Here is an 18,031-nt window from a genome sequence, read left to right as displayed (position 1 = left end):
GCAATAAACAACAAAATCCAAACATGCAATTAGATTATATGTTATGGATGAATACAATAACCATTAAATAAAAAATATATATTATACCGATGAATAGGGGTAATGTCAACAGCCTCGCAATCACCGTTTGTACACTCAATGATATTCTGATCTAAAACGTCAAAGCTGCCGTCCTCTTTTTCAACCAGCTGAGATCTCTCTTCAATTTGTTTCTTACAATGATTGCATGCTAAATAGTACCAAGGCTTATGATTTGATATTGCAATAACAGTACCAACGATGACAACCTTCTTTTCCTATTATAATAAAGTATTAGAATATAAGCCACAATTAACAAAAAAATACATTATGTAGGAAATGTACCACTTCAATGGAAGAAATGAAAGCATTGAACACAAAGTCACCAGCATTTAGAAAGTGTTCTTCAACATTGGATATCACTTGAGAACATGAGTGTTTACTGGAAAACGACTGAGAAAACTCCTTCTCCACATACCTAGAAGAGGAGTAATGTATTTAAAAAAAAAACAGTTTAACTTTAATTTCAAAATTAGACAGAAATACCTGTCTTTGAACTCTCTTATCTCATCAATATCAGAATTAATGAATAGACGACTTGCTTCAAACATATTGGTAAGGCCAATTTTTTCTGAATAATGTTATACAAATCGAAAAAAAACATACATATCATATTTATTAATCTACATATATATAAGAAAATAAAATAGCTGAATATTATTATGTTTCTTCATTAAATATATTTGAAATGGGTACCTTGATAGATGTTAACCGTGCCAAAATGCACAAGAAGAACCACATGATCTTCGCGGTCCTTACCATTCATGTAATCGGACATCTCGATTGCATAGTTTTCCCATAATGTAAGACTAATCTTGGTATCACTGTACAATAAATTGTTTACGTTTTAAGAATACAAAATTATACAATATGAAATCTATATATATGTATATATATATGTAATGTATTTAAAGTGACTACTGGAGATCTTTGAGAGTTAGGTTCATTCGTTTGGCTTTAGTGCCATCCTTTTTATCCACATCCTCAATAGGATAAGACACAACCACGTATCCAAGAAAATCTACCAAACAGAACAATGTGTTAGTTTAATATACGTTTCGCTATTTAAAAAGTATTAACATATTTTTGATAAAAATATAGAACAGTTAAATATAACTGGTGAATAATCCATACCTATAGGAGTATTAGCTGGAACTTTTTTGGTCAACACAGATTTAAAATCAGTGAAACGAAAATAGTAGCGAGGCCCAGACCAATTCTCTATTTTCAGAACAGAACTGAATGGATACAAAGATAGCTTCTGATCTTTTCCCGTAACCTTTATCTTTGTAGTATCTTTCGCAAGAGATGGTTTGTAAATCAATAAACAGTCATCAACAACCAAATGCTTGAGGAACCGTTTGAAAAGCTTGTTCAAACAGCTACATTGCATAAATGAACCCTGAAATCAATAATACATAATGTATTTAAGTTCATCAACATGCATAACCAATAATCTATAATAAATTATTAGGAAGTTTCATAAAATAAAATAAAACACGTAACCTCCTCATCCATCAACAACATATCAACTCGATATATTTGCTTTTCATCACCATTCATTTTTTTATGCCACAATGATATGATCTTGGCCTTGATGGTGTAGTTAGTTAAGTGAGCATCGAGTGACCGGAACATAGTAATCTTATTGTTCTCCATTGAAGTGGTATAAAATTATTAGCTCTAAATCCGTAAACTAATTTATAAACTACATAACGTTAATCTTTTGGAATGATTGTTAACTATTTTTGGAAGTTTCAAAAAGACCATCAATCAAGTTTATTTTAAGAAATGATTGTCGGTTACATTTCAAATTTAGAAGATTCAATTTCCTAGTTTTGTATGTTTTGAATTTTTTTAAAAATCATGCCATTAATATAAGATATACATTCTATTTATAAGGCCAATTTTTTCTGTATAATTACAAAATTCAAAAAAACATACACAGAAGATTTATTAAATCTCTATAATATGTGTATTAAAAAAATATATTTGATTAATATATTTTAATTGAGTACATGAATAGATGTTTACCGTGCAAAAAAATGCACAAGAAGAACCACATGAACTTCGAGGTTCTTACCATTCATGTAATCGGACTGCATAAATTGAAAATAACATTTCAATTTAAAAATTGGGAACACATAAACACTAACAACTTGTAGAATTGCACCTCTGATACTATCTACGGATTAACGAACAGATGTAAACACAAAGTAATACACAGATCTATACTAATCTATACTAATAAGTCACATAACAGGTTTTACTGATACGTATCTATACCTGGAGGATAAACAACACGATTCTTTGTGATTTATAAATAAATAAAACATAGACTTCAACAAAATCCTTCAAACATAAGCATGAATCAGCGGATGTAAAACCTAAATACATTAAAAAGAACAATTAGTGGTGAATATATGGTCTAGGATATGCTCAATAAGAATAGGAGAAATCATAAGTGAACTAAAATACGAAACATACAAAGCTTGAATTACATCCGATGATCAAGAATCAACGGATGTAAACCATAGATACATTACTCATCGGATGTAAACCCTAAAAATAGGAGAAATCATAAGTGAATCCAAATATAAAGAATACAAACCTTGAATCATATAGGATGATCATGAATCAACGAATAGAAGATTGAAGATTGTGTGAGCTGGAGTAGAACCACCGGAGGCGGCCGATCTAGATGGGAGAATTGATAGGTTTCATTGAGTTAGGGTTTTTTTTTCATTCTTTATATACTCGGGTCACCAAACTTCATACGGATACCCAACACGGGATCCGAATGCGGATATGTAATTGTTCCCTATTGTTTCTCGCCCAAATGATCTATTTAGTTGCACGATGTAGGGACACGTGTCCCACATCTAATTTATTTATTATATATATAGATGTTAGTTTTAATGTTCCTACATACATTTTGTCCTTATTTAATAAAATAATAATAATGTTACTATCACTAACTTATATCTTAACTTTATACATAGAAAGTTACACTTCTTCCCTTTACTCCTACTTTTTCCTTTTCCTTTCTTTAATCCTACCTTTTAATCTTTTTATTTACCTTTTCTTTAAGTTTAAACTTTTAAATTGATTATATCATTATCCAGCTTTTAAGCCTAATCCAATCAACAATAGAGTTCCACCGATTCAGTCTCCAAAATGGCAAAACATAACTTATAAGGGTCGAGGGTGTCGTCCCATTTTCCCGTATGATACATCAGCACCACATCAAGCTTTTCTGGTTTTTCTTATATTTTCTCACACCGTCCACCCTAAAGTTACAACCCCAACCCCATGTGTGATACACTTGCTTAAAATATTAACAAAGACAAGACATAAATACATATTAGAGTAAACTACCAAAATGGTCCCTAAGGTTTGGTCACTTTTGTCATTTTAGTTCAAAATTCAAACCTTTTAAATCTGGAGTACCTCTAGTTACAATTTTATTGCCATTTTCATCTAAAATCAAAATACAGTCAGATTTTTCAGTTAATATTCAGTCTTTTTTGTCTTTTTTCTCCATTTTAATGAAGGGCAAAATGGTTTTTTAACGTTTTATTACAGCAAATAAAAAAATCTGACCATTTTTCTCTTTATTAAAAGGGAGGAAAAAAACTGAATATTAACTGAAAAATCTGATCAGATTTTGTTTTTGAATGAAAATAACAATAAAATTGAAACCAAATAAACAGATATTCAAAAGATTTGAATTTTGAACTAAAATAGGAAAAAAATGAAAAATAAACCTCAGATATAATTTTGACTAGGGCTGGCAATTGGGTACCTGTTAAGACACGATTAGACCTGTTTGACTGAAAAATACACCCTTTGACTTTTTTAATTTTTAAAATAATTAAAATTACAATGTTAGGATCTATCATTTATTCATCTTTGTACATAAAACATAAAACTGTTTTATAAACATGAGGTAGAAAGTAGTTAAACGAGTCGTAATCATGTTTGAAACTTATGTTGTGCGCGCTGTCAGAAACCTGTTAAACCTATTAAGACACGATTTGCCAGCCTTAATTTTGACAGTTTACTCAAAATATTAAATGTTAAAGAAAAGATTGCATACTTCCAATTCAGAGAATCCTTAATACAAACAATAAATATCTATCGGATCAGATAATTCAGATATATACCTGAATAAGATATTATTAAAATAATAATGGTATAACAAACAAACAAACAAACCCCATTCTTAAAATATGGACGAAATCCTGTATCAAAAACACGATATGCCAATTATTAATTTATCACTAAACGTGTCGAAATTTACAGGCCATCGTCGTCTTCCATGGGGTCCATTATCGGATAAGCAAAGTACCCGCCGAGTCATCTTTTTTGCTACTTTCGTTTCTCACACTTTATCCGTTAAAAAAAACTCGATCGCATAAACCTGTTTTCCGAATCATTTACCCGTGGAAAACGACGTCGTTTTTGTCACACACTTCACCATTGTTTTATTTAATTACTTTGTCAAACAATACACTCCTTGTTCAAATCATTCAACTTCTTGTTTTGATCAGTGTTAACCGTCTGCAATGGCGGATTATCGAGTCTGTGTGGTGCTGTTCCTACTACTGTGTGCTGTCACTGTGTGTGTTGAATCGAAGTATATGATCTACGATACTGCTCAAGGTGTTGTGAAGGAGAAGCTTAATGTTCATCTGGTTGCGCATACGCATGATGACGTAGGTTGGTTGAAAACTGTTGATCAGTATTATGTTGGATCCAATAACTCCATTCAGGTATATCTGTTAATTCCATTTTATATCATACATAAGCATTAATTTCTAATTATTTTAATTAATTTGTGCATCAATTATACAGGGAGCCTGTGTTCAAAACGTGCTTGATTCGACGATTCAAGCGTTATTGGCCGATAAGAATCGGAAGTTTATTTATGTTGAACAGGTGTTGTTGATCTTCTTTGAATCCACTGTTGACCTTTGACTTTTGCACAGACACTCTAGAAACTGATATCTGATAGGTTTTGTAATTGAAATAGTTTTTTATGAAAGTTTAAGTTGATTAGGGCATATATGAATTAGGGCTGTTTGGTTCATATAGATTTTTTTTTCGGTTCATGTATTTTTTTTTATTGATTTTTTTTTTTTTTTGGGTGAGTTAGGCTCTTTGGTTAATGTTAGATGTTATGAATGTTTGTAGGCGTTTTTCCAACGTTGGTGGAGGGATCAGAGTGAGAAGACACAAGCGATAGTGAAGCGCCTTGTTAGCTCGGGTCAACTCGAGATGATGTAAGCAGATAGAGTTTGAGTTGATGATGTAATGCTGGTTCTGATGAGGTGGTTTTTGACTTTTTGTTTGGCAGAAATGGAGGTTGGTGTATGCATGATGAGGCTGCACCGCATTATATTGATATGATTGATCAAACAACGTACGGGCATAACTTTATAAAAGAGCAGTTTAATGTAACGCCACGGATTGGTTGGCAAATAGACCCGTTTGGTCATTCGGCTGTGCAGGCTTACCTATTGGGGGCAGAGGTTAGTTATTCTGTTCTATCGATAGTCTGTAAACCGCCATTATCAATGCATCTTGGATTATAATCTTGCTACATGTTTTTAACTCATCTAAACTTGTGTTCTTATGGTTGTTTAGCTTGGATTTGATTCTGTTTTCTTTGGGCGAATTGATTACCAAGATAGAGCTAAGCGAAAAGGGGATAAACGTCTTGAAGTTATCTGGCGGGGCTCCAAGAGTCTTGGTTCATCTTCACAGGTGTTTTCAATTCTAGTATCACTATTATCGATTTTTTAATTGGAATTACTATCTAACATGATCATCAATCTTGACAGATTTTCGCTGGTGCTTTCCCCGAGAACTACGAACCTCCACCTGGTGGTTTTTACTTTGAAGTTAATGATGATTCCCCGATTGTCCAGGTAACCTATTAAATAAAATTTAAGGTTTAAGAATGTTCGAGACATGTAACGTAATTTTGTCTTTTATACTGAAGGATGACATCGACCTGTTTGATTACAATGTTGAAGAACGAGTTAATGATTTTGTTGCTGCTGCCTTATCACAGGTTTGTTTTGTATACTTTTTCTTAAAAGAGCTCAAGATGAAAGATTAACCAAATAATTATTTAACGTTTTCTTATACTATCAGGCGAACATTACTCGCACAAATCATGTAATGTGGACGATGGGGACCGACTTCAAATATCAGTATGCAGAGTCATGGTTTCGGAATATGGATAAGTTTATTCATTATGTCAATAAAGTTAGTTATTCTATCAATCCTTTCTGAACTTGACATCTTGCCACATTTTCTTGTTTGGTTTTTGAATTTTGACTACATATGCATACAGGATGGCCGGGTCAATGCTCTCTATTCAACGCCATCTATATACACCGATGCTAAACATGCTGAGACTGACTCATGGCCTCTCAAAGAAGACGACTATTTTCCGTAAGTACAATAACAGAAATTTTACAATACACAATCACATATTAAGATATTGCTGATATTTTAAGCACTAAATTTATTTGTTAGATATGCAAGCGATATAGATGCCTACTGGACTGGATACTTTACTAGCAGGGCAGGTCTAAAGGGCTATGTCAGAATGTTGAGTGGCTATTATCTGGTGGGTGACACGTTTTTTAACTATTTCACGTTATCCGTTAACGTTAAAAAGTCTGATATTGATTTTCATTTGACTTCAATTAATATCAGGCAGCAAGACAATTGGAAGTAATGAAGGGAAGGAATAAAACAGGGCCCACTACAGACTATTTGGGTGATGCTTTGGGGATTGCTCAGCATCACGATGCTGTTAGTGGTACTTCTCAACAACATGTGGCTAATGATTATGCAAAACGGCTCTCAATAGGTCAAAAGGAGGTGTAAATTAATTCTATTTTTTATTGCAAATAATATTTTGAGTAAAATGCCATTTTCGTCTATGAGGTTTGGCCAATTTTGCGACTTTCGTCCAAAGGTTTGTTTTTCCACATCTGAATCCAAAAGGTTTGAAATCTTGCCGTTTCATCCGGCTCGTTAACTCCATCCATGGTTCTCCGTTAAGTCAGGGGTATTTCTGTCTTTTTTGTTAAGTTAAAAGTCAATTCGGTCCTTTTCAGGGGTATTCAGTCTTTTTACATAAAGTGAAAAGGACCTAATTGTTAAATTAGCAAAAAAGACGGAAATACCCCTGACAGAAAAATGGATGGAGTTAACGAGCCGGATGAAAATGGCAAGATTTCAAACCTTTTGAATCCAAATGCGGAAAACAAACCTTTGGACGAAAGTTGCAAACTAGCCAAACCCCAGGGACGAAAATGACATTTTACTCTAATATTTTTCTACTTTATTTGTGTTTTTCAACATGAAAACTGGTCAGAAATACAATTTAATTTCTTGCAGGCTGAAGTGGTAGTTGCAGAATCAATAGCTTGCATGATATCACCAAAACCTGGATGTTCAAGCTCAGCATCCAATATTCATCAGGTACCGATGCAATACATATGTACACATATATATAATAATATACTTAACATATATCTATCTATATTTAATAATGTGTTTCTTCATCGATTTCCAGTGTCCACTTCTAAACATAAGCTATTGCCCTTCAACCGAAGCCGATCTTTCATCTGGCAAAAAGTTGGTACGTGAGTATATGTAATTAACATATATCTATCTGCATATGCACGGTAAATTAAAGAGTAAATTACGTTTTTAGCCCCTGTGGTTATATCACTTTTACTATATTAGCCCAAAATAAGAATTTTTAACATATCTGCCCCCATGGTCTCTATAACTAACCATTTTGGCCCCTAAGTCTAACCATTTTGGCCCCCATGGTCTCTATAACTAACCATTTTGGCCCCCATGATCTTTAGACTTAGGGGCCAAAATGGTTAATTATAGAGACCATGGGGGCAGATATGTTAAAAATCCTTATTTTGGACTAATATAGTAAAAGTGATATAACCACAGGGGCCAAAAACGTAATTTACTCGTAAATTAAATGAATCTTATTACATTTACCGTAGGTGGCTGTTATCTACAATCCCTTGGGGTGGAAGAGATCTGATGTTATAAGACTTCCAGTAAGTTTTACATATGTTATGCATGTTGGTCATCTGGTTTCTAGTATAAATCTTGTATCATGCATACGTTATAATTAACAGGTTGTGAGTGAGAATGTCGCAGTCTACGATTCCAGTGGGAAACAAGTTGAATCTCAGCTTCTCCCTATAGTAAAAGAATCTATATCCGTTAGAAATTACTACGCGGCTGCATATACGGGTAAAACACCAAGTTCTACTCCCAAATACTGGCTTGCGTTTACAGCGTCTGTACCGCCTTTGGGTTTTAGCACGTACGTCATCTCTAGCACAAATAAACCAGGTAATATATTTTATAAGTTTATATAGGTTACATTGATTTGAAGTTTTGAACGTAGAACGGTATCTTTTTTAATATTGGTTAATGTTACTATGCAGCTTCGAATTTTGTAAAAGAAGCTTTTTACAAGCACACTGGCACAGGAAACGATGATATAGAAATAGGGTCTGGAAATTTGAAGTTGATATATTCCGGAAGTGACGGAAAGCTTTCTCAGTATGTTAATAGTAAAAGCTCCGTAAGTACATTATCATTATTTCGTTCAGTATTTTTCATAAGACATGCCATATGTATTTTGATTATCTGAATGTTCTTCTACGTAGGGGTGCAAACGAGCCGAGCCCCCAGCCCGAGCTCGAGCTCGATTAACTTATGAGAGCTCGAGCTTTGTTTTCAAAGCTCGAGCTTGGCTCATTGGTAGTTTCTCAAGCTCGAGTTTGACTCGGGATCAGCTCGATTATGATATATTGTTTAATATATTAAATAAAAAAATATAAATAATAGGGCTCGTTTAGGCTCGTTTAGGCTCGTGAGCTCAATAACTGAAGCTCGGGCTCAGACTCACTTACCAAACAAGCTTATTTTTAGGTTCGGGCTCGGTTTGTAAACAAGCTTAAATAAGCTCGGCTCGGCTCGTTTACTAGACAACTTTATATGAGGGGTAAATGTTATTATATATTAATAAAAACTAATTTTACATTATGGCTCGATAAGGCTCTCTGAGCCCGACGAGCTTCACATGCCAGGCTCGAGCCCGGGCTTGATAAATAAACGAGCTTAATTTTAGGCTCAAGCTCGATAAGGCTCGGCTCGTTTCGAGCTTTTTCTCGAGCCGATCTCGAGCAGCTCACTGACCGCTCAGCTCATTTGCACCCCTAGTTCTACTCCATATTTGAAATAGTTGGTTAAGCTATATATATTATTATGATCCTTTATATTGCTAATGTGTATCTAATCTGTCTGGTGTTGGGTTATGAAAGATTGAAGCCTCTGTGAAGCAATCATATAGCTATTATGCTGGATTTGATGGCACTACGGGGTTGCAGGTAGTGTTATTATTATTATTATTATTATTATTATTATTATTATTATTATTATTTTCATTTACCATTTTTTTATTATTGTTTACGTGGAGATATACGTCTATGTGGACACTGTTTATTCGTACATGTCAGCAAATGACCCTCATAAGTGTTTCTTTTTCTCGTCTAGGCATCTGGAGCATATGTTTTCCGTCCAAACGGTACATATCCTATCGGTTCTCAGAAGCAGGTATAAAGATATTCTGATACGCATGTCCTATGATTTATAACCACTTCCAAATTACTAATGTTCAATAAAATTTCAGAATATAACGGTTTTGAAGGGGACAATATACGACGAAGTACATCAGAAAATAAATCCATGGATTTACCAGGTAATAAATTATACGATCAACATCCTTTTTTAATTAGTTTTTAAATAAATCCATTTATTTATTATTTTTATTGAGTTTTTTTATGGTAGGTCACTAGAGTGTACAAAAATAAGGAACATGCTGAAGTCGAATTCACTGTAAGTTATTTCCTTCACTTGTGTTTTTCTAGTATATGTTTATCATAATCATCGAAACTTCAGGTGGGCCCCATACCTATTGAAGATGGAGTTGGGAAAGAGATTGTAACTCAGATCACAACCACCATCAAGAGCGATAAAACATTTTATTCCGATTCTAACGGTCGCGATTTCATTAAACGGGTATGCCGCAGCACTATGTCAACAATTTAATATATGATTTTTTGTTTAATTTTTTTTTTTATCATATCTGAAATTAAATTTCTGTTGCAGATTAGAGACTACAGAGCTGACTGGGATCTTGAAGTGAATCAACCAATCGCAGGAAATTATTATCCTGTATGTTCTTTCATTTGCATATACAACACAAAGTTCGACTTCATGTATATAACTCAAGTTGGATTATTTCATAATAGATAAATCTTGGAATTTACCTAAAAGACGAAAAAAGCGAACTCTCGGTTTTGGTAGATAGATCCGTTGGTGGATCCAGCATTGTTGATGGGCAATTGGAGTTAATGCTCCATAGGTAGGTTTTTCCTTGATGATGTCATTAGTTCTCACAGTTAACACTTAAAACAATTTTGAACCAGTCACACATTATACATATGTAAATATGTAATTATGCATAATCGTTTTTGTAGGAGGCTGCTGTATGATGATGGAAAAGGTGTTGCCGAAGCTTTAAATGAAACAGTTTGTGTCGGTAACGATTGTAGAGGATTAGCTGTAAGCATTTAACAATTAATCGCATTAGTGATGCAAGTTTGGTATTTTGCATTGCTAGTCTCTTACATTAAGGAATTTGTACGTACAGGTTCAAGGGAAATACTATGTTAGGATCGACCCGCTTGGAGAGGGCGCCAAGTGGCGGCGATCGTATGGTCAAGAGATCTACTCTCCGCTTCTTTTGGCCTTCACTGAGCAGGTGAAATAAAAGTACAATTTTTAGCGTTGCTTTGAAGATGCATAGAAAGTTATTCTGTTAAAAACTATATCGTGTTTTACAGGATGGAAACAAAGGGACGAATTTCCAGGTGTCCAAATTTTCGGGAATGGATTCCACCTACAGTCTCCCTGATAATGTTGTATTGCTAACACTTCAGGAGCTTGAAGATGGAAATGTTCTTCTCCGTTTGGCACACTTATATGAGGTATCCTGCTCTTTTACATGTATCGGTACCGAGTTTTATTGATTTCGGTATTCGGTACTTTCGGCATTGGTATGGGGAAAAATGGTACTGGTACCGAATTTTATATAGAATTTCAAGAGTTTTTTTTATATTATGATTTAGTTCGTATTATGGTTTTTATGGTACTTGTATTGGTTTTACCTATTTGGTATCCGTATCATATTGGTATTCATACCAATTTTATCTATCTGGTACCCGTTGGTATTGGTACTCGTAACGATTTTACCTATTTGGTACCCGTACGAGTGCTCAAAAAATAAAATAAAATAAAAACAAAGCGGTACCAAAACGGGTACCGTACCGAAATACCGGTACCAATACCCGTGCTCGTACCTCGTACCGTATCAAAACATTTGGTACTGCATTCCGTACCCAGTTTTGTTGAAATTCGGTACCGGTACGGGTACTGTACCGATCTCTGTTTTGGACGACTTTCAACTCGTTTTCTTCTTTAGATAGTTGTAGCCTTTTATATTTCTTTTAGTTGTTGTGTTCTAAAACACTGCAACAAACTAAGGTGGTAGTTGTTTTTTTTTTCTTTATGGTTTTAGATAGGAGAGGACAAGGATCTCTCGGTGATAACACGTGTCGAGTTGAAGAAATTATTTACAAAGAGGAAGGTAAAATCCGACATACGGTTCATCATAATCTACTTCTTGTTTAGACTGGTTCATAATATATATATTTTTTATTTTTGAATTATTTAAGATAACCAAAGTATCAGAAATGAGCTTATCTGCTAACCAAGGAAGAGAGGAAATGGAAAAGAAAAGGTTGGTGTGGAAAGTGGAGGGGTCAAAGAATGATGAACCTGCAGTCCCGAGGGGTGGACCTGTTGACCCGCAAAAGATGGTTGTTGAACTGGCCCCGATGGAAATACGAACCTTTATCGTCACTCTTGGTAAGGCAATCTCTAGGAGATTGGTCAGTTCGGATATTTCACTGCAAAGATCTGGTTCAAGTTGATCTAGTGGTTAGATTGTTTACATTTAAATAAAACCATGTGTTAGAGATGTTAGGGTTTTTTCGATCACATAATAAGTTGTCTTTTGATAGATCTGTAACGGACGTTTGATTGTTAAGAAGTAATAATAATTGACTTAATCTTGTTTTTCTTTTCTTTTAAACTTCGATCAAGCGTTTATTGAATTTTCGCCAATTTTTCCGTTGTTTTCGGTGTTTAGTGGTCTAGTGATATGTTGTTTGCCTCCCATAAAAGTTCAAATAGTTAATTTGCTTCCGTTATTAAAAGCTTGAGCCGGAAGGAAGCCTTCTTGAATAGGTTTATATTTTGGGGTCAAACGGGGCCTATCTATCGGCACTTTCGTAACCCACACTATGATACATTAGCAATTGAAATATTTAGTAACTAGGTTAGTTCCCCGTGTGTTACACGGGTTGAATAATTTAAACTATATAATAAATATTTCTTGTAAATGCAAAACAAAGACGAAGATTTTTATATGCTAGATTGACATAAATGAATTAATATAAATGTAATGTTATATGATTAATAATAAAAAATAATGTTTTAAAAAATATATGCATTGCATGGTTGAATAATAATTGAATAAAGTATAATGTAATTTGTTAACATATAGAATTGTCATGATATGTATTTAAGAAAATGAAAGGCCACAAGAGGTAAAGACCCAATAACTGATTATTCGAATATTTTGAAGTCATTATCTTCCTCCTCTTTCAAATGCATAACCAGAAGCGAGATAGAGTCGTTGCAGCTTACCAGAAAATTCTCGTATCGGTTCTTTACTCGGAGATACAAACAAAAGTAGTTAAACATGGAAAAGTAATAATAGTTGTCATTGGGGGTGAGTTAAACGTACCCCCTTGTCACTAGGGCTGTTCATTTTTATCCAAAACCCGAAACCCGACCCGAATTCAGAGCCACCCGAACCCGAATTAGCGAATACCCGAAAAACCCGAACCCGAGAAACCCGAACCCGACCGACCCGAACTTTAAATGGTTCGGTTATCGGGTCACTTTTTCCAGGCCAAAAACCCGAACAACCCGACCCGAAAAACCCGAACACGAAACCCGAAAAAAACCCGAACATTTATTGATTTTTTCTTATAAAAGTGTTTAGATTTTGAGTCTTTAATAGATGGAACACTAAGTTTTTGGTTTTTTAAATATTATAATAGCATATTGTCAATTAATCTTTGAACTTTGATAATATTTATAAAGTAACAATATGAATTTTTATGATATTTTGTTAAAAAAAAACATTTATTTTCATTTTACATCTAAACCCGAAAACCGAATAACCCGACCCGAACTAACCCGAACCCGAATAACCCAAACCCGACTAACCCGAACTTTAATGGGTTGGTTATCGGGTCAATTTTTCCTAGAGAAAAACCCGAACAACCCGACCCGAAAAACCCGAAACCCGAAGAAAAAACCCGATGAACACCCCTACTTGTCACTTGTCATACCCTGTTTTAAAAAAAAAATCATTTTAAAAGTTGTCAAATTCCCCCTAAAAGATCTTAATTTTTTAATAGGTTTTGTTAAAATAAAAATAAAAATCTTTGAAAACATGACACAACTTTGATTATAAAATTAGGATCTTTCTATATCTAAATATAGAAAATAAATTGCATAACTTTGTCTATAAAATAAAGATTATCATAAATATAGAATTATAAATTACACAATTTCCGAAATAAAAAAGAGTCCATATCAACTCATACATGTTAATTATTATAAGTCCGGTAATAGTTTAATATATAACTAATAAAATAAAAGTGGTTAAATATGGAAAAGTAATTTGAACTAATAAAAAATTATAAATTTCGAATCATATCAATATGTCATGTTTTATAACCAACTTAAAAGAAAAGAAAATTAAATATAGTTAAAGAGAAAAAAAATAAATCATCACAAATTTTCTCTCTATAACGACCCAGGTTCTGTAGTTTTGGGTTTGAACCAAATTAGATTAAATAAAACATATTATTAGTAGATAGTATTTTTATTAACTAATTCATATTTTATTCAATATGTTTCTTGATTTTTCTTATTAAAAATTGTTTCGTTATCAATTAAGAAAAGGTAAAGAAGGCAAATAAATTAAATATACTTGAGATAAAATAATAAATCATCAAATCATCATTTTTTTTCTCTATTTTAATCCTTATCCTAACTAACAAACTCACCAAATTAATAAATTGATTTAAGTGGGAAAACACAATTAGAGAGTGCATGAGAAAGTGACATGTGTCTCCAAAAAGGTTTCTTTTATTATATAGATAGACTAGGTTATTTACCCGTGTGATACACGGTTGAACAATTTAAGTTGTATAAGACATAAAAATACAATAAAAATTATGAAAAATAAATTGCATTACATAGCTTTTGCTCAACAATAATTGTACATAAAAGTTGTGACACCATAATAGCTAATTCCAAACAAAATGGGATTGTGGACTATAAATGTTGAAACATTCTATTATATTAGAACTTGTAAGCACTAAATTCATCAAATAAAAAAATACAAAGTTACAATCTTTTTTTTTTAATTCGTGTTTAGTATTGTTGGTAAAAGCTATATGGTTCTACAATAATTGCATTACAAACCAAACATAAGATGATGACATATCAAAAAATGAGAAAAAAATGTATCCATCAAAGTCATGTGTGAAATAAACTACATGTGTACCTCAATTGCATGGACAACATTACTATATCCATCGTCTCTTGCCACATAAAGTGCAGTTTGACAAACATCATTCATCACCATCGAATTAGAGGAAACTGAAATAAAAAAAAATAAAAAATTAGTGTAAGCAATTATGATCAAGCAACTTGACCCATTAAATAAGGATACTTTCCAATATCAACCAAGAGACATATTTCAAATATCTAAAATTAAGAAAACAGTGTAGCAAAAAAAGCATAACACACACAACACTAATACAAGAATAAGTGGGTTAACTTCTTTGATTATGGCTGCCTTTATGTGCAAACAACCAAAAAATATTCGGACAACAACAGAGTGGTTAAATGGTGCTTTATCATGGTATGGTAGATTTCTCTCGAGATCGGGCAGCTTTCGAGTACCCGACCTAACTCCACCACCGCTGCCATACGATCTACCACTGCCACCACCAAAAGAGCTGAAGATATTATCAAATCTACCCACATTATCGCCAAACATATTGCTCGAAAAGCCCGTTGTTCTGACACTTGGACCGTCTCCGCCGACCCGAAAACTCAGCGATCATGTCATCCATGTTGAATGTGATTCTGTGAATAGGCTAAAATTCGGATAAAATACAAAATAAAACTATAGAGCAATGTGTCTAATTACGATAGAATATAAGATGTAACTAAAACAGATTTTTATGTTATTTGAAATCAATATATGTAGTAGTACATACAATAAAATTAAAATTACATGATATAGTTATAAGCTGGGTTGTGATGGCATAGCAAGTGAAGATAGATTTATGTAAAGCTATAATTAACTAATAATATCCGTACCTTTAATTTGGACTTGAATTTGTTTAAACAAAGAACTCGCATTATAACGTGTCCTCAACCAAACCGATCACACAAAATAATATATGTACCTTTATTGCTTGCCAAAGCATGTTTCTTAAACGTGTCCTCAACCAAACCGAATGCACACACAACACTCACCGAACTGTATTCGGGTGTAACCAAATTAAAAATGCCTAAGATAAAAGCCCTACTCAAACATATTAAAAAAACAGAAGTTGCCTATATTGTTCCCATGTAGGAGTGTTGAAAGGCTAAATGAAGTCGGATATTAAGATGTGCAGGTTGTGACATAGGATATGTGGAGGCCATCCAACCACTCCATATCTTTTGAGCTAGTCTAGTTGATTGGAAAAGAAAGATATTGTGACTCAATTTTGCAAGAATACTCAAACTGATACTATGACTCAATTGTGAAATAGTGGTTAAACGACATTACATAACATTTAAACTTTATAAGGTGCATCGTGTGTAAACAATAATATTGTGTAAATTTTGTTAGACAAAGTCCATATAGCAGTTTAGCCTATAAAACAATAATATGTGTAGATCAATATCTATAGGCTAAAAAAAGATTAGCAAAACAATAATATTAACAACAGCAACAACATACCTTGTGAATTTAATTCACATAAATGCCAGATGTAAGCCATGGGAACATAAAAGGAATTAAATAGTCAATCTCATTCGAGCAACCTTGAATCGTTTGGAGCTATCAAAACCTGGAATGCTAGAATTATGAATCAGAAATTAGAAATTGAAAAAAAGAAAAACCCCGAAGAGATAAAAACAAAGTACTGATTTTAGTTCAAGTGAATCAAAGGAGTTTTAAACAAACCTAAGCAAAAAGTCGAAACATGATAAACCCTAAGGACTCAACAATTTAAACAAAAAAAAAAACACAAAATAATCATTGGGAGACCGAACGAACCTGCGATCAATTGTGGGATCAGATATTAGAAAGGTACTCCTTGGAAGATTGTGTTGCCTTCAATATTTTGGGGTATTCATGTGGACGACATTTAGGGTTTCAGTCTGATGAAACATAAAAGAGAGGAAGTAGCGAATCATGATAAACCCTAAGGATTTAACAATTAACCAAAAAGAAACACAAAATAATGATTGGGAGACCGAACAAACCTGCGATCAATTGTGGAATCGGATATTAGAAAGGTATTCGTTGAAAGATTGTGTTGTCTTCAATATTTTGGGGTATTCATGTGGACGGCATTTATTAGGGTTTCATGAAACATAACAGAGGGAGAAAGTAGCGAACATAAGAAGCAAAAGTCGTATTTGATATGGGTCGGGTCCCCAAAAATTGATCCAATCATTTGAGCGGGAAACCCACAAAAACAATGCTCTAAGAATTGGACACGTGTCCCACAATTAGTTTTATTTATTATATATAGAAGATTTACTTTTTTTTTTTTTTTTGAATGGCTCAGCGGAACACACCTAGACGAAGTACCTCCGCCCCCCGGGATCGACCCCCGGGCCCCCCCTAAGGTCCAGCCCACACCAGCTTTCGACCGGCTGGTAGTCGACCCCTTAGCTCACCCGTGCGGGAAAACCGCTCTAGCCCGGGATCGAACCCGTGACCAGAGGGTAAAACCCTCACACCTCCACCCAGCTGAGCTGGGCTTCATTGGCATATAGAAGATTTACTTACTAAAAAGGATTAACAGAGAATTAACCGTACTATTAAACATAAAGGGTTACTTCATCCGAATTAGTAATATTACCCGAGATAAAATTAACTTAAAACCTAATAAAATCACTAGAAGCTTGATCTTCAAATCTTTGTAACACTTTAGGATGTCTGCAATTGCTTGTAGCCGCTCGCTCAACGTCTTTCTTGTTCCTAACGAAGACAAAAGAAATGTGATATTTTATGAGAATCGAAAGCAACCATCATGGGTAAAAATTAATAGATACATATGGAAAGCGATTCTTCGTTTTCTTCCATAGCCATTGTAACATCCTCTTTGGTCATCACCTAGTATTTATTTGTTTTTATTTACAAAGATACATTTGTAATTAAGATATCATTTGGCTTGAATGGGTAAAATTACTTAGAGCCTCTTCTTTGTAACAAGGAACCTCGTCGTCGCCCTTGCCCTCAACCCCGCTTCCGAGCCCATCCCCTTCCTCTTCCTCTTCCTCTTCCTCGTCCTCATCACTGTCACTGTCATCTAAACAACCACCACAACCATTGGGGCATCCGAGGATCTCTCTAAAGAACTCATCGATAGTCAAGTCCGAATATTTG

At 33.9% G+C, this 18,031-nt stretch overlaps 3 protein-coding genes across 9 annotated transcripts; 1 reads left to right on the top strand and 2 right to left on the bottom strand.

Annotated features, from left to right (window-relative positions):
• Window positions 1-246: 246 nt before the first annotated feature.
• Window positions 247-1,737, bottom strand: LOC118481852 (replication protein A 70 kDa DNA-binding subunit C-like). The gene is made up of 7 exons (XM_035977157.1): window positions 1,585-1,737; window positions 1,213-1,480; window positions 1,000-1,099; window positions 775-902; window positions 565-649; window positions 405-496; window positions 247-296 (listed from the first exon to the last, which is right to left on the bottom strand). Exons 1-7 carry the CDS (start codon window positions 1,735-1,737, stop codon window positions 247-249), a joined length of 876 nt encoding a protein of 291 aa, XP_035833050.1.
• A 2,611-nt stretch (window positions 1,738-4,348) lies between these two features.
• LOC110879976 (probable alpha-mannosidase At5g13980) lies at window positions 4,349-12,361 on the top strand. The gene is made up of 28 exons (XM_022128530.2): window positions 4,349-4,853; window positions 4,936-5,019; window positions 5,275-5,363; window positions 5,438-5,612; window positions 5,728-5,847; window positions 5,925-6,011; window positions 6,086-6,157; window positions 6,241-6,354; window positions 6,443-6,543; window positions 6,628-6,721; window positions 6,811-6,978; window positions 7,501-7,584; window positions 7,679-7,744; window positions 8,133-8,189; window positions 8,271-8,490; window positions 8,586-8,725; window positions 9,468-9,533; window positions 9,700-9,759; window positions 9,836-9,904; window positions 9,994-10,041; window positions 10,105-10,224; window positions 10,315-10,380; window positions 10,458-10,570; window positions 10,686-10,770; window positions 10,859-10,969; window positions 11,052-11,195; window positions 11,786-11,854; window positions 11,943-12,361. The coding sequence occupies exons 1-28, from the start codon at window positions 4,647-4,649 to the stop codon at window positions 12,198-12,200; spliced, it is 3,087 nt and encodes a 1,028-aa protein (XP_021984222.1). The 5' UTR covers window positions 4,349-4,646; the 3' UTR covers window positions 12,201-12,361.
• A 468-nt stretch (window positions 12,362-12,829) lies between these two features.
• On the bottom strand, window positions 12,830-17,054 carry LOC110879977 (putative E3 ubiquitin-protein ligase XBAT34). 7 transcript variants are annotated; one of them, XM_035977956.1, is made up of 4 exons: window positions 16,900-17,044; window positions 16,373-16,481; window positions 14,918-15,012; window positions 12,830-12,999 (listed from the first exon to the last, which is right to left on the bottom strand). In XM_035977956.1, the coding sequence occupies exons 2-4, from the start codon at window positions 16,410-16,412 to the stop codon at window positions 12,898-12,900; spliced, it is 237 nt and encodes a 78-aa protein (XP_035833849.1). In that variant the 5' UTR covers window positions 16,413-16,481; window positions 16,900-17,044; the 3' UTR covers window positions 12,830-12,897. The 7 variants fall into 7 exon arrangements, 2 of the variants coding, with proteins under 2 accessions (XP_035833849.1, XP_035833848.1); XM_035977955.1 differs by having other exon boundaries at window positions 12,832-12,999; window positions 16,373-16,489; window positions 16,900-17,043; XR_002559112.2 differs by lacking the exon at window positions 12,830-12,999 and adding an exon at window positions 16,691-16,794 and having other exon boundaries at window positions 14,708-15,012; window positions 16,373-16,489; window positions 16,900-17,054.
• Between the last annotated feature and the right edge of the window lie 977 nt (window positions 17,055-18,031).

This window comes from Helianthus annuus, chromosome 9 (genome assembly GCF_002127325.2).
Source record: "Helianthus annuus cultivar XRQ/B chromosome 9, HanXRQr2.0-SUNRISE, whole genome shotgun sequence".
NCBI lineage: Eukaryota > Viridiplantae > Streptophyta > Magnoliopsida > Asterales > Asteraceae > Helianthus > Helianthus annuus.
This window is presented reverse-complemented; position numbering and strand designations above follow the sequence as displayed.